The sequence below is a fragment of the Botryllus schlosseri genome, chromosome 15 (genome assembly GCF_051294905.1).
Source record: "Botryllus schlosseri isolate E-star chromosome 15, Bs_hap1, whole genome shotgun sequence".
Classification (NCBI taxonomy): domain Eukaryota; kingdom Metazoa; phylum Chordata; class Ascidiacea; order Stolidobranchia; family Styelidae; genus Botryllus; species Botryllus schlosseri.
Genome location: NC_137250.1, coordinates 10,057,872 through 10,074,393, shown reverse-complemented (window position 1 = coordinate 10,074,393; position 16,522 = coordinate 10,057,872). Strand labels below are relative to the sequence as shown.

At 40.1% G+C, this 16,522-nt stretch overlaps 2 protein-coding genes across 2 annotated transcripts in view; both read left to right on the top strand.

Annotated features, from left to right (window-relative positions):
• The window catches only part of LOC145457722 (THAP domain-containing protein 1-like), a 474,772-nt gene extending 466,390 nt beyond the window's left edge, over positions 1–8,382 (top strand). The window contains exons 2-5 of the mRNA XM_080335999.1: positions 5,533–5,737; positions 6,476–6,674; positions 6,777–7,217; positions 7,281–8,382. Of these exons, the coding sequence (XP_080192125.1) occupies positions 5,577–5,737; positions 6,476–6,674; positions 6,777–7,217; positions 7,281–7,379 (900 nt within the window). The 5' untranslated portion in view covers positions 5,533–5,576 and the 3' untranslated portion in view covers positions 7,380–8,382. The remainder of the gene's footprint in view (positions 1–5,532; positions 5,738–6,475; positions 6,675–6,776; positions 7,218–7,280) is intronic.
• Positions 1–16,522, top strand: part of LOC145457734 (ubiquitin-like protein 3) — a 245,928-nt gene that overhangs the window by 185,192 nt on the left and 44,214 nt on the right. The gene's annotated exons all lie outside the window — the stretch shown is intronic.

Genomic DNA, 16,522 nt, shown 5'->3' with positions numbered 1-16,522 from the left:
TGTGACCGCAATTTAGAGAATGCATTTATGCGCTGGCAACTGCAGAGTATATGTGCAATGTGCATGTGCAAGGTGCATTGGGCATCGTACAGCTGTAGAATCGCACTTACCCAAACGTTTGAATACAAACTATTTTTGGTTGAATAATATTAAATATTTGATCAAATCAGTGCAAGATGTTGACTATTTTTTAGGGATAAAGTATCTCTATAATGTTCAGGGGTAACATCTTCGCTTCCAATGCTGGACTACAGGCCGCCACGGGTCTTGAAGCTTCAGTCAGTTGCATGGCTCCTATATTATAAAAAATACCTTGGTATCTTTCATGCCATATTTAACGTACACTCACAAATGAATATAACTTTCGGAGCGCCGCTCCTTCATCACATGTTGAAGGGAAAGTAATCCTATATTTTGGCAATTTTAGAAGGCGATCATGGAGACGATGAAACAAAACTTGCATTCAACCCTAGGGTCTTAGCGAACAGAGTGTGTATTCTCGCCCTAAAGGTGGTACACAACAACGGAACATAACCCAGAACTCAATGTTGGGATGACTCGAGTCACCTTTTTCGTATGACTTGACTTGACTCGAGTCACTTTGCTAAAATAATAATAATAATAATAATAATAATATAATAATTTATTGAGCGCCGAATATAACAATATATCATTACTACACTAGGGCGCTGTACATAAAAGGCAATAAAATATAAAAGTAAAGGATATGTATAAAAGACGAAGTGCATAGTTGTAGGGCGGAATGAACACTACTCTAGTTCGAACGCTCGTGCGAATAAAACGGTCTTGATTTTGCGAAAAGAGAAAAAAAATAATCAAATCATCATTTTTGTGTGACAATGACTTGACTTGACTTGACTCGGCGTATCAGAAATGGGGATTGACTCGTGACTCGGAGCAAAATTCACTAGTCAATTTCAAGTCATCAAGTAATCGGTGTCGATAACGATCACTGAATTTTGCATATGTTCAGATTGTTCGCGAAACGCTGATGTAACCCGTGAAAGCGACCAATAATTCAAGGATCGTGCGTTCTACTGAGCCAACATTGTTCTTTCACAATTAAATTGACCGCAAACGAAGAGATCAAAGCTTACAGCTTACGTTGTCATAAACTAAAATAGTAAAGTAAATTTAATAGCAAAATGTATATATCTGTTCTGTGTTCTTACCTTAACCGTCTCTTTTTTTATTGAAATTCAATTCGAATATAGTTTATATAATAGTCCTCAAACATTGGCGCAGGCTCTAATTGTGTCATATCAATTTGTAAATAAGTAATGGATTCCATCTTATCAATTCGTTTCTCTATTTTGGCTGGCAACTTTAAACCGAAGCTATGCAATTACTTACGTAGTTTAGTAGTTCTACGTATATGTGAGCGATACAGCGCCTTCTTGCGCGTATATTTAACGTTATATTCGTCCATCGGTTCAGAATCACTCAATCTGTATTTCAGACAGCTAGCAAAATGCAATGACGTAATCATGCCTCATACTTCGAAAAGGCAACTTGACTTGAATTGTGTTTTGACTCGTGACTTGACTTGACTTGACTTGACTTGACTTGACTCGACTTGACTCGAGTCAACTCCAAAAATCGAGTGACTTGACTTGACTCGAGTCACTTTCGAAAATCGATTGACTTGACTTGACTTGACTCGAGTCAAAATGTGCAATGACTCGAAATGACTCGTGACTCGAAGGTAGTGACTTGATCCCAACACTGCCAGAGCTACATCGCAGTTATACGCAGGACCGTAACAGCACTTCGTCAGCCCCCAAAAACGTTGGTCTTGGGCCCCACTTAGGTTGATGAACGGAATCAAATTTTATCCTCTCTCTGCTCACCTAATCATATTTACCGATAGAGCTTAGTGAGGTGTGTTGGAAAAGGTAAGACTCCTAAATAATAATTAAACATCTTCGAGCGTACCCGTTGGTATAATGACTTCGTTACATGATGCCATTCGTGATCTGCTATGTCAAAAGATATTGACATCCCCCAAACGTACTGAAAGACGTACATGATTTCAAATTGGTATTTCTTTACTGACAAATAATGTAGCCTGCGGGATGGTATTATAGTCTTGTGGGGCTCAGATTGCCAAGACGGCAACATTCGGCGCCAAACATTTAGGCGCGTATGGACTAATAAACATATATATAATTATGTAAATATCGAAGTTCTCGGTCAGCACAAGGGCTGTTTTTTTCGGCCAAGTCTGCTCGCTGCTGATCGTTCTGTCACACTTCTCGGAGTCGCATGTTACATGGCCTATAACTTCATATGTCTTGATACGTCGTGGCGCGGTAATGACCGACGCTGAAGTGCCCATTTCTATAAATCATGCGTCTTTTTGTCCGGGGAAGGCAGGGATATTTAGAACTTCTAGATATCCCTGGGGGGAGGGTACCCAATAATTAATATACATGACAACTTTAAATCGCGCGCGGCGCGAACAATTTTTTGAAAAAGTTACATAAATTTCCAAAAAAATAGTCTACGATTTATGTTAATTCACGAAATAATTTTGGGCCCCCTTCGAGCTCGCTCCCCCCAACTGAGGGATTTGGGTAGCGGCAGTTACGGTCCTGTGCTTACGTGGATATCTCCCTATGTCCCTAAAAGCAAGCATCATCTGGATTAAAATATAGTGTATGATTTATACCGTAGCGTAGGCTAACTCTGAAGTAGGTTCTGGTCTGGTCTGGTGTTCCACGGATGCGTAAAACTTTACATATTTTCACCCGGATATCCTGTTTTATGAGTTTTTATGTCATGGTAAAGTTTCAATCCCATTCCCCATCCATTGTTAAATACTTTACGACGTAGTTTCAGAGTTGATAGCTAAGACTCGGCAAAATAATGTAACGCGAAATGTTGTTATAAAATATAAATATCTTCTGATTGGAAAAATTGTTTAAGATATACGGTTAGATATGACAGGGTTGTATTTAAAACAAAAATCAATTTAAAACAAACATGTTTAAAACAAGGCTCAAATTTTGTTTTTTTTTTGTTTTTGTTTTTAATTCATGACGTCACGAATATTTAAGTGTGACGTCATAGTGGATTGACATTGACCATTGAAAATATAGGGTAAATATAGCTAATTTGACGAAATATCTGTACTATCAATGTTGAACCGACTATTTTGAGGGTTTTAACCATCCCACATCGACATACGTCGGCTATATCGGGTGGTAATTGTCCGTATAGGCTCACATAACATGTTTTTTGGAAAGTATTTACACAATTATGGCATAATTTGAACTTGAAAAAAACGTATTTTTTTTAAAAAGGCCTTCAATTAAAACACTGTTTAAAGCATGTTTTAAACAAAGTGTTTAAAAACACCGTTTCTTTTAAATGCAGCCCTAGATATGACGGAATTTAATTTCGTATTCTAGAGCAGTGGTTCTCAACTTTTTGTCTTCGCGGACCCCTTTTGGACTGTCATAGACCCCCGCGGACCCCAAAAGTTTTAGCTCAAATTTAGCTCTATTATCGAGCAACCGCCATCTGTCCTGTGCAAATATCAACTGTATAGGCTAGTGATAAATAGCAACAAAATAACCATTATTTAAACTAACACTATAGCCTACTTTTATGTAAAACTTGCGAATAATTGTAATATTTCAAAGCGGATTATGTAGCTAGATTTCTTGAAATACGCGGCCGGGTCTTGAAAATCCACACCGTCTATCAGATATTATCGAGTGACCCCAATTGTGGAACAGCATCTCGCCGGCTATCCGACAGTCGTCGAGCATGTCCGCATTCAAGTCGAAATTATACAAGCAATTTCGTCTAAATCAATACTAGCCAGTCTTCAGGATTACCGGACCACGACCTAACATCGACCTCGCCCTCCGCCCCATGCCACCTCATTTTGTCGCTTGCGTCTTATATTCTCTGCATTACTTTTCATTGAGTGCGCATGCCTCTTATTTACTTCGCCTAAGCTAAGGTGGGTGTCTGATCGTAATGGTTACTCCAAGTTGGTTCGATACCTTCCTATCTTTTCATTGTATCGCAGTCTTGTGATGTTTTGAAACGATGAAAATATTAATAAACCTGATTGATTGATTGATTGCCGAAAATCCATTTCCACAAATATATAAGCGGTGGCGAATGTAATAATAAAGCATAACGCTTTCGACGCCACCTTTGAGTATGATCGCTGCATATGTGACACCAAAAGTGAGAAACATATTTGAATGTACATATAACGTCCAGCATAGTCATTTTTATCTTGCAGATCAGCTGGAAGTTATTCTGGAAGTTATTCTGGAATAGTGGTTATGCCTATCGCATGAGAATATGGATTTTTGCAAGCTATTATTTTTAAAACATCTCTGAACAACCATATATTTCCATCAGTAGGCTATTGGCGATTTGACAATTATTATGTGTTTGCACACTTGCACAGTAGTATGATTCATCTTCGACGGCCATTCTGATTATGGGAGCTATGAAACTTTCGCAGTTATGAAGCGAGACTGCCTCGTGATTTCTCCAATTAAAAAAAAATACGAAGTAGGTTATCATCCATTTTACAAATTTGGAGGATTTGCGCACCCTAAATTATTCACGGACCCCGGGTTGAGAACCACTAGCAAAGCGCGTATAACCTATGGTTGCCATACGTCCGGAATTTCACTGAAAAAACTGCTTCCGGAAGGAAATTCTAAAATATGCGCAAATGTCCGGAATTTTGAAGGCTTGAAGTAGGCGAGGTAATGCCAAGTATATTGATATTATAGTATGGGCACCAGGCACCACCCTCGCAAAAAATGCAATCAAAAATAAGTATAAATAACCATCATTTACTGAAATAAGTCTAATTGTAATCGCAGTTAAGCTAACGATATATTCCTAGAGTTGGTTAAGGCAGATTGGATGCTTCAGTCACAGACAGTGGTTTCACATCTTGGGGTCGTTTGCCTTTATCTGGGGATCGCGAAGATGTTGGACGTTATCAGCTTCCAAAATAGGCCGTGAGTAATTTTGGGCAAGCTGAAATGTTCTAGTTATCACCTTATCAAGTTTTAAGCTGTGCCACGGAACATTGTCAAGTTGGAAATGAGGTCGCGACCATAAAATGTTGGAAATCACGAGATGCGCAACCTGCTGGTGCATTTTATAGTAGCCTAATAAATGGAAGAATCAATATTATTGACAGAATTCATTCATAAAATTTAACAAACAAGATGCATATAGTAAGTGCCCAAGAAGTTACATCGATTATCCCATCACATTACATATGGCCCAATTCATGACCTATGTTCCACTCAAGCCCCGAACTACTGCCATCTCCGGCTAAGCAAATTTGCGTTGTCACCATGTTACAGTTGCATTGTGGGGGATAGGCTGGACGACTTAGTACAGGCGCTTATGGAAAAACGTACAGTTTTAAAATATATTTGATTCGTATTGGGTTTGTAGTATTTTATTCGAATGGAGCTTTGAATGAATAATCATCGTAATATTCAGGATTTGTTTCAGCCCAATATCTCGTGTTTATATCTGTGTTATCTGTGTATTTCGACATGTCGAAGACATCTCGTTTTGGTGGTAGCGTTTGTTGCGCCTATGGGTGCAGTAAAAGGCAGAAAAAGATATCCACGGAGTCATATATGAGAAGTAATAGCGATGGTAGTAGCGATGAAGAGTCTTTGGTAAAGCGTCGGCATCCAAGAACATTTCACCGGTGAGTGAATGGCAGAATATGCAGGGCAGCAAGACTATCTTTGAAGAATCAGTTTCTATTTTCAATATTTCCTGACCATCACAGTTAATCAATGTCCAGATAAGCCACAGCATTAATGATTAGGCCATGTTAAAGTGTCATTATACCAGAACATTTTGTCACAAGTATATGGATGTTGGTATGATCAGAGCATATCAGACTATATCAGCAGTCTCAGCACCATGTCAGTTCATCAGTATACCTGTAATAGCATGACCAGCCAGGTCACTGTTTGTATTCTGTATGGGCAGTTCAGCCAATAACTTGCTTAGTACTCAATCCTTGCTTAAAATTGTCGTGAAGGTTGGAGTTAGGACTAGAAGGAAAGGTATAATTGAGGGCCACACGGTTTTGTCCAGCATAGTTGAGTAATAATTCTATATTTCTGGTGCCAGATGCTCACACTAAAGTTCAAATTGCTAATTCCGTGGCCGAGTTCATTATAGCTTTGTACGTGCGAGACGTTCGATTTGTCTCGTAAGATGTTTTTTTAGGTTTTCCTTTGGCTTTAGATTTAAAAGGTTACCTAATAGTTTATCCTTCTGGGGTAGAAAGTAACAGATATATCTAAATCAAACAAGATAATTTCACATATGTTCCTGCTACTTTTATCATCGTTCATAACAGAGAATGGTCAATTTGGTGTGCTTCGTATCATAGAATTACTTGTGAACTGATACAATGTTCTCTACAACGCAGCTTTCCTACCAATGATTCCCTGAAAGAAAGATGGATAGAATGTATTAGAAGAAAAGACTGGGAGCCAGCAAGATCGTCGGTCATCTGCTCTAATCATTTTTCAGAAAGTGATATTTACCGTGTTGGCGGGAGAATTCGTTTAAGGACGAATGCGGTGCCGACAAGATTTCTGAATTTTCCAAAATATATGAGGCCAAAGGTACGATAGACACTAGACAGTGACTATATAGTTATGAAGTTTGAGTTCCAATTACTATACCTTTATTTTAGCCCTAGTTAACATAAAATTCACAAATTTCAGGCTTCAAACAACCGACGAGTGAGACCTTCTGCAGTTCCAGATAAGAAACGGCAATATGAAGCACAAACCGCTGAACCTGAAGTAGTTCTTCACGACCACAGCTACTGTGCGCACACGTCTCCTCGAAAAGTCGTTCAACAGCAACGCCGTAGGGTCGCAGAAATTAAAAAGAGGCTGGTTGCAGCCAGAATGAAAACATACCGTCTGCAAAAAAAAGTGAAATCTCTGGATGAGGTCATTGCATCTCTTAAGAAGAACAATTTGATAAGCGATTCGTGTGTGGAGGTAATGTCACAAAAATTCAGTGGTCTACCAAGTGAGCTCTTGCAACGTATGAAGCTACAAGCTGGTGGAAGAGGAGTCAAATACTCTAAGGAACTGCAATCATTTGCAATGACGCTTCAGTATTATTCCATTAAATTGGAACTAAGATCAGAATCGGTTCGTTTCTTATACCTCGTTCGCAGATATTAAGCCCTAACTTATCCCACATTTGACTTTCAGATCACCGTTAATTACGCCGAAGGCGACGTAAAGTCGATAACAATTAATTTATCTCTGTTTTTATGTTGTTGTTATAATAGAAAAATTCGTTTCTCATAACCGAAGCTGGTGTTTCTGAAAACGAGAGTTCAGCATTTTGGTAGGAGACGGTACAGCGCGGTATTTCGTGTGACGAGGCAGTACAGCGCGTTATTGCGTGTGACCACAGAAATGGTTGATCTAAAGCCAGGCTCGAGTGCTTCATCTAGTAGGGTAGGCAAGTATCGTGGGCAGAAAAACTGAGTTGGAATGTTCACATCTCCAGTTGGTTTTGAATCTAAACTAATTTCTGGTTTCATGAAAGTGCAAAACGAGCCAAGCTTCATGTACACACGTATATGGGTAGCTATAGGTGTAATTATGATAAAATACGGTGTAATTATGATAAAATACATGTACGCCATTTAGATTGTATCTTGTGCCGTTTTGATTCGATAAAATTAATATTTATTATGAACTCCCAAAGTGCACAGATTGCTGTTACAACCAACATAGCCCCAATTTCACTGTGAATTGGGCAATTCTAGCTACATCTGAATAAGGACCCATGCGTTTCTTGTTTCTCTCATTCAATGAACTCATTCAGTCACTTCTACAGAAATCACTACCCCATCGCCACACATAGCAGACATATCCTTACTTTCTCTTTTTTGGATTTATTTAAATACGCTGAACCAATAAATACGTAGAATAACCACAATGGCATTCAGTTGATTTCAGCAGTGCCTTTTGATATGTCCCATGATGCTGAATTTTCTCCATCAGCAATATTCACAGCTGGCAGTTATAGCATTCACATCAGCTCCATTGAAGTATGAAGATTTTGAATCCAGGATAGGTAATTCCGAGGCACGCTCCGATAATAACTTCAAGCTGACAATCGTAGATGCTTTTACTTCATATAGATACATATATCTGAAAGATAACTGAACTGGTATTATACATCTTTTGACAGCTTGGTTATTTCTGTACACGTAAAATATGCTGGATACAACGAGTAAAGCAATCTACATCAGGAATATAACCACAAAAAATACATAAGATGACACATAGACAACCTTATTTTACCACGAACAGTCGAAACCACTTATATCTTCGACATGTCGAAATACACAGATAACACAGATATAAACACGAGATATTGGGCTGAAACAAATCCTGAATGTTACGATGATTATTCATTCAAAGCTCCATTCGTATAAAATACTACAAACCCAATACGAATCAAATATATTTTAGAACTGGACGTTTTTCCATAAGCTCCTGCACTAAATCGTCCAGCCTATCCCCCACAATGCAACTGTTTCTAGTGACAACGTAAATATCGCGAGTAGCGCACTCCAGTGTTTATATAGCTCAGTGGTTCCACTCCATTCCTGTATAGTACAGTCGATGGGCAATGCTTTGCTAGTGTGACGTCATGTTGACAGACAATGCGATATACCTCATTATTAAATCCGCTAGTGGGCGCTAAAGAATCTCCGGAATTTGCTTCACAAAAATATGGTAACCGTAATAACTATAGAGACTACAATCTGTATAGTATAACCAGCGTGTACTCATAGGTGGTGTGAACACTCCGAAAATCTCGTGACTGTCACGCCCAGATGCCTTTGACGACTTAGTTATTGTCGATCCGAATGCAACAGTAATTAAAGGAAAAGTCGCTATTGGTCTTTGTAGATTTTAACTATGTTCCTTATCGAGTTGGGTGACAGGATTTATAGTATGGTATATTTTGATGCTGTCATCTAACGCTGTACCAAGTTTCAAGGCTGTGACTTGATGATTAGCGTAGTAATTTCGCTGTCGAAGTCGAGTATCTGGTAGATCAGCGCGCACCGATATATTGCCGACTTTGATAACGGAATTACTATGCTGATCATTGAGTGACAATCCTGAAACTTACTGCGAAGCTGGATAACACTACCAAGATATACCATACCGAATTTCGTCATCCATCTCGGTATGGAACACTTTCAAAATTCACAAATACCAATATCAAATTTTGCGTGAATTCATTTATGCGGCAGGCTCAATGCCAAATCTGCGCACGCAGACCCTGGGGATACTCGACTTTGATAACGTACGTATACGTACTACTGTATAATTATTAGGTCACAGCCTTGAAACTTGGTACAGTGTTAGATTTCTTCATCAAGATATATAATACGAAATTTTATTATCCACCGCCGTATAAAATTCTGGCTTTTGCGAAAAATCTGCAATGCGGTAGGCTCAATGCCAAATCAGCGCACGCAGACCCTGGATACTCGACTTTGATAACATACGTACTACTGTATAATTATTAAGTCACAGCCTTGAAACTCGATACAGTACTAGATGTCTCCGCCAAGATATATAATACAACATTTTGTTATCCACCGCGGAATAAAACATATTCAAACCTCAGTGGCGGCTCGTGACAATATCGGGTGGTGGGGCAAGGGCTGCAAGCGACTTTTTATTAAGATGACGTCACAATGGCGTTTTCCAACGTAAACAAGTAACAGTAACTTAATGATGGTACGGTAACATGAATTTGCCGGCAACAGTGATTTTAACGTATGTGCCACGAGAGGTCCGCTGGTGAGCTGTGACTTAAGTGTGGTTGCGTAAACGGCGTACGGAACAAAGATTCAACACGGTTCATGTTCGCACTAGACCTGGAAAGACTATAACTCGAGAGATAACGTAAGCCTAACTGGAAAGGTCAACGAGTTCGGACAGATACGCAATTGTTATCTCATAGATTGGGCCTGTCATATTGAATCCAAAACATCATTCTGAAGAACTAAGAATAGCAGCCTCGTAAATTCGGTCTCGGTACAGCATAGGAGATTTTCGCCTTGAAACTGGAGACTGTAACACGACACATACGGCTTTATTACTGTCTATAGGTCTGCTGCGAAATCACCTTTGGAAAATATATTACCGAATAAATACGTGGATGAAAGCTTTAAACTTAGTACACTGTTACATGACATCATCGAGAAGTGGTCTCATGGCCCTTTTCGGTATGGTACACTGTCAAAATTAATGCGAACAGACCAACACCGAATTTTGCGCAAAATTTACTGAGGAATAGGCTGATCAAGTGATCAGCTGTTAGCCGCCATCGAAAACGAAATAGCTATCGCGCTTGACAGCGGTGGTTGTGAGCAAATGGCTTGAAGGCCACAATTTCACGGTGAAATTGACATTGGAGAATATCATATCAAAGTAAATATTTGAATGCAAACTGAGAATGATATCATCATCTCAGTTAACGTTACCGCAGATACACCGGCTTTTGCGTGAAATCCGCAATGCGTTGTATGCTAAAGTGTCAGATCGGAGCACATCTCTACCATACTCGACCTTGATAACGAAATTACTGCCCTAATCACTGAGCGTCAACCTTGAGACTTGGCACAGCGCAGTGTTGCCAACTCCGGATGGAAGAAAATCGCTAAAACTGGTGTTAAAAATCGCTAGATATCGCTAGATATTGAGAAAAAAGCGCTAAAAAATAGCGCTAAATCTGCATTGATTGCTAAAGGTGTTAAATTGAACCATAATATCAATACATTCTTCTCAACTATATTTTACTCGTCTGGGTCCTAAGTCACTTATCATATTTCCTGTTAATAATACGTACGAGCCATCTCTAAGCGGGACAAAACGTGCAGTGCATTTCTATAAAGCAGATCGCTTGGCGCAATGATCGCTCTGCGTCACCACTGACCAGGTTTGCAAGCATAACCGCTCACTATATGAGCGTGCCTTGCTCGATGCGTCCGTGAATACGTGATGCGATGTACCGTGGAAATGCGCTTGACATCTCTGAACTGTGTTGGGGTAGGCTACTTGAACACGACACGCGACTTGACACACTTGTACACGACATACGAGTTGACCAGACACAACACGACTTGAACCGAGTTTGCCAGCGACTATAAGTGGAGGCCTTGAAGGAAATATTCCGAGGACCAACCCGGGGTATGAAATTTAATTAAACTGGTCTTAAACGAAAGCTAGTGTCACACTGATTACGACAATACGAATTAAATTCTTGTCAAGACAATGGAGCGACCTCAAGACAGCCCCAAAGTCGGCATTGATCAGAAAAATCGCTGGACGAAATTGGTCATTGTTATGTTCATTGTGTTGCGATGGTGCCATTGTTGGAGCAATGCCGGTTTTCGCACTTTGAGGGCTGTTTCGGGGTGGTTCCATTGTCCTGACGAGATTTTAATTTGTATTTTCGAAATCACTGCGGCACTACCTTTCGATCAAGACCAATTTTATTAAATCTCAGCGCTCAGGTCGCCAGATGTAGCACTGTCAATTATGCTACTTTTAAATTACTCAGCAAGAAGAGAGACTGTTTGCCCATGCGTAACCGCCGGGAGTTGCGTATCTATCCGTAGGTTAGTAATCTATAATTTATCATCGTAATCCGCACTCTGGTGGCCGGTAAAGTCAATGCCGTCGTCGGCCAGAACTGATTTTCATTAGTTATTTTCGGTAAAAAGGCGCTAAATAATCGCTAAATACTTTTCAAAAATCGCTAGATTCATCGCTAGGCGCTAGATCCATATTTTTTCGCGCTAAACCGGATGAAAAATCGCTAGATCTAGCGCGAAAATCGCTAAATTGGCAACACTGGCACAGCGTTCGATACTAAAACCAAGACATACCGTGCAAAAGCTTATGACGGATCTAGGTAAGTAGCATCGTTAAAATCAATAGATACCAATACCGGCTTCTGTTAGCGATAAATGACGTGTCAGCTCTCACTCGAATTAGGAAACGAAATTACCACTAACACAGTTCAGTGACAAACTTAAAACTTGGTACAGCGTTCGATACTAACATTAAGACTTACCGTGCCAAATTTCATAACCGATCTCAGTATTGAATATCGTCAAAATCAATGGATACCAATACCGGCTTTTGAGTAAAATCTGTTTGCGATACATGACGGATCAGCACATACTCAACTTCGGAACGGAATTACTACCCTAAACTTTAAGAAGAAACCCTGAAACTTGCGGCAGTGTTAAATACCCCCAACACGACATGACATACCAAGTTTCAAGAGTTTTCATGGTGTGAAACACCATCAAAATCGACCTATACCAGCAAAGGCCAACTAAACGCATATTACGGTAATCGAGTTCAGATATAGACACGATTGTTACATCACACCTTAGGGGCGACCAGGCATATTTGCCCCGCTTGCTCGGCCATTTTACGAATAGGAGAGAGTAAATCACCGTTTCTTTATTGTGCGCGGCTTTGAGAGAATAGACAGTGAAAGTTTGTTATGAGCGCTACCGGGGCATGCCCCGGCTAGGCATTCGCAAAGCGAAAATACGGAAGAGAATTCGATTTTCGCAGAGACTTCGCTATATATGGGTATTTACAAGCGAAAGGACAAGAAGAATACGATTTTCGCTGTGATTTCGGTATATATAGATTGGTGTGCGTCTATAAATGGTAACGAATTGTTATTGAACAGAATATTAGGTGGGGCAATGCCTCAGTTGCCCTATAGGACGAGCCGGCACTGTCAAACCTACATATAGCAATTCCGGCTTTTGTGAAAAATCTGTCATGCGGTAGGCTAGATGCCAGGTCAGCGCTCAATCTAATATACTCGACTAAGATAACGAAATTACTATCTTAAACATCGAGTCACACCCGCAGAAATTGGTTCAGTGTAACATGCAATCATCTGACCTTCAGAGCCTAGTGGCCTACCGCATAACTGATTTTTCGCGAAAGACAGTATTGGTATGTGTAGATTTTGAGTGCGTTCTATACGGCGATGCATATCAAAATTTCGTACTACATATCTTCATGATGGCATCTAACACTCTACCAAGTTTTAAGGCTGTGACCCAATAATTACATTAGTAAGTATGTTATCAAAGTCGAGTATCCAGGGTCCGCGCGCGCTGATGTGGCAATGAGCCTACAACATAAGGAATTTTCACAAAATTGATATCGGTATATGTGAGTTTTGAAAGTGTTCCATACCGAGATGGATGACGAAATTCGGTACGGAACATCTTGGTTGTGTTATCCAGCTTCGCAGTAAGTTTCAGGATTGTCACTTAATGATTAGCTAGATAATTCCGTCATCGAAGTCGGCAATATGTCAGTGCGCGCTGATCTACCAGATACTCGACTTCGACAGCGAAATTATTGCGCTAATCATCGAGTCACAGCAATGAAACTTGGTACAGTGCTAGATGACAGCATCAAAATATAACATATTAAATCCTGTCGCCCAACTCTATATGGAACATAGTCAAAATCAACAAACACCAATAGCGACTTTGCCTTTAATTACTGTTGCAGGCGGATCGACATTCGACAATTAAAAAGTCGTTAAAGACATCTGGAACTGACAGTCACGTAATTTTCCGAGTGTCCACAGTCCACACCACCTTTGAGTACACGCTGGTATAACCCGAGATGTCCTTGGGAGATTTTGATAGAATCATTTGAACCTCGTTACCGGCTTCGACATATCGGATTCGTTCAGTAGGCTAATATTCAGAGGTGGTCACTGGTCAGTAACGAAGTACTTCTACTTTTTCGAAGTACTCAAGTAGTTTTCCTCTACTTCTGGTACTTACTCAATTAGATCTGATTTTCTCTACTTATACTTCTACTTCGTAATATTTTGTTATCTACTTACTTACTTTTCGCTATTTTCAGTTTGTCAAGTAGAAGTAGTTTAATCTCCCAAAACGAAAGATAGCCTGAGGAATTTTGGGGCTTTTTTCACGGATTACCAACATTTAATATTCATAAAAGTCAAGTAAATCACGTAAATTCTGTGGCGCTTCGCGTACAGTAGTTATGTATGCAGTGACAAATATGTTTTCATGAAAGTATCAGTGAATAAAATTTAGTTACCGGATGGCTTGGTTCCGCTCACACCGCATTGTCGCCCATATCAAATATTTCATCAGAGTAAATATGGCCCACCATAACGTTTTAAACTACCGTTTCGCAATCTAGCAATTACATATCATATCGTAATCTAGCAGCCCGTTACGTGTCTTGCTAATCTGCAAAATCCAGCTTTTTTTAACGTTACACCGGTTTTAGCAGATCACCTTTGAAGCTTTATGGACAAAAGACATGAAATATATTTTCCGCTTTTTAGAAGTGGTATTTGTATTTCACTTTCAATTGCGAGTATCATATTTTGAGTTCTAATTACTTTAAGTTCTTTTGTCTGCAGCACTTTGCCAGCCCCCCCCCCCCCCAAAAAAAAAACTTTGGTCGTGGGCCCCCCATAGGGTTATAGACCGAACTTATGGGGGGCGAAGCCCCCCAGACCCCCCTCCGGCGATACCCTGTTTACCGCTATTTATGATATGCGCTGGGTGTTTGTATGGTGAATCAGCTTTTGTCGCCTAAGCGCGCGAAGCGCGGTAAATTGCTAGAATTCATGACTGAATCGGTGAGTATTATCGGGAATTGCATATATATTGTTATAAATTTTTATCTTCTCTCTGCTCACGTAATCAGATTTGCCGGTAGAGCTGAGGGAGGTGTGTTTGACAAGGTATAGGACCACTCAATAATAATTAAACATCTTCGGGCGTATACCCGTTGGTAGGAACGAAACAGCACCTCGTCATGCCCCCCAAAACGTGGGTCTTGGGCTCCCATAGGGTGATGAAACGACCCCTCCATAACGTTGTTCGCGTTTGTCACGAAATCATCTGTACTGTATTGTGAGCCAGCGCGGAACGCGAAAATTTTCCATAATTTATGATAAAATCGGTCAATCAGATCGGCGATTGCATATTAGCCTATGCTATCAATTTATTGTCCCCTCTACTCACGTAGCTAGATTTACCGGTAGAGCTGAGTGAAGAGTCTTCAAAACGGGAGGGCCCGTAAATAATAATTAAACATCTTCGGACGGGCGGACACGTTGATATGACTTCGTTACATGATGTTATTTTGTGACTTCCAGTCTGCTATATCAAAAAATATAGAATCGCCCAAACGTAGGCTTCTAAACTAAGAGTCGCACACGATTTCAAATTGATATTTCTTCACTAGCATACAATTTTTCCCAGCGGGATGGTATTTGTCTTGTGAGGTTCAGATTGCAAAGACAGGAACATTCGGCGCCAGTCATTTAGGCGCCTATGGACAATTAAACCTATATGTATTTTGTATATATCACGAAATCTTTGGTCAGCATAAGGGCATAGATACTTTCGGCCAAGGTTTTCTCGCTGTCGATCGTTCTGGCACACTTCTTGGAGTCGCATGCTATATGGCCTAAAACTTGATTGTATGTCTTGGTGGGTCGTGGGGCGGTAATGGCCCAATGCCCAATAATAAAGATACATGGCCACTTGAAAAAGTTGCATAAATGTTCAAAAAATATCCATGATTTATGCTAATTCACGAAATAATTCTGGGCCCCCCTTTGAGCTCGCCCCCCCCCCAATTGAGGGGTTTAGGGTGCGGCAGTTACGGTGCTGAATATATGAAAGCATGAAAGCATGAAAGCAAGTGCAATACCTCTATTTTCCGAAAATAAAGCTACACTAAATATAACTTTTACGATCCAAAATATTTGTTATTAACGCATACTTATCGCGCAAAGTGATGAAACCGTATCCGATACAGCTCCTACGTAGCCTATTGCTCTTCGCCTAAACTTGGGGCCTTATAATATGGGGTAGGGCACCATGCCATGATATTCTCTAAAACGGGGTCTTCTAGTAAACAAATGGTTGGTATCGCATTTTCAAATCAATACTATAAATTGCATCCCATGATGCTGAAGAATGCTTATTCTGTCGAAAATTCACACCTCCTGGGATGCATCAATACGATCTAAGGTCTCTGCACCTTCCGCATAACTCAATTCGCAGCTTTTGACAGTCCATGCGAACGAATTAAGACTGTTTTCAAAACTACTTACTTACTTGAGTAGATTTAAAGTCAGTCAATTCTACTTCTACTTCAAGTAGTCTTAGGTGGCTTATTGAAGAAGTACTTCTACTCGTACTTGAGTAGAATTTTTCATCGCTACTTCTACTTCTACTTGAGTAGCTTTCTTGACTACTTTGACCACCTCTGAATATAATCAGCGACCTTGCGAGGCGGGGACCTTGTCTTCTTTAGGACTTTAGAAAATCCAAAACCTTATCGTACGCTCCTGCTGTTCT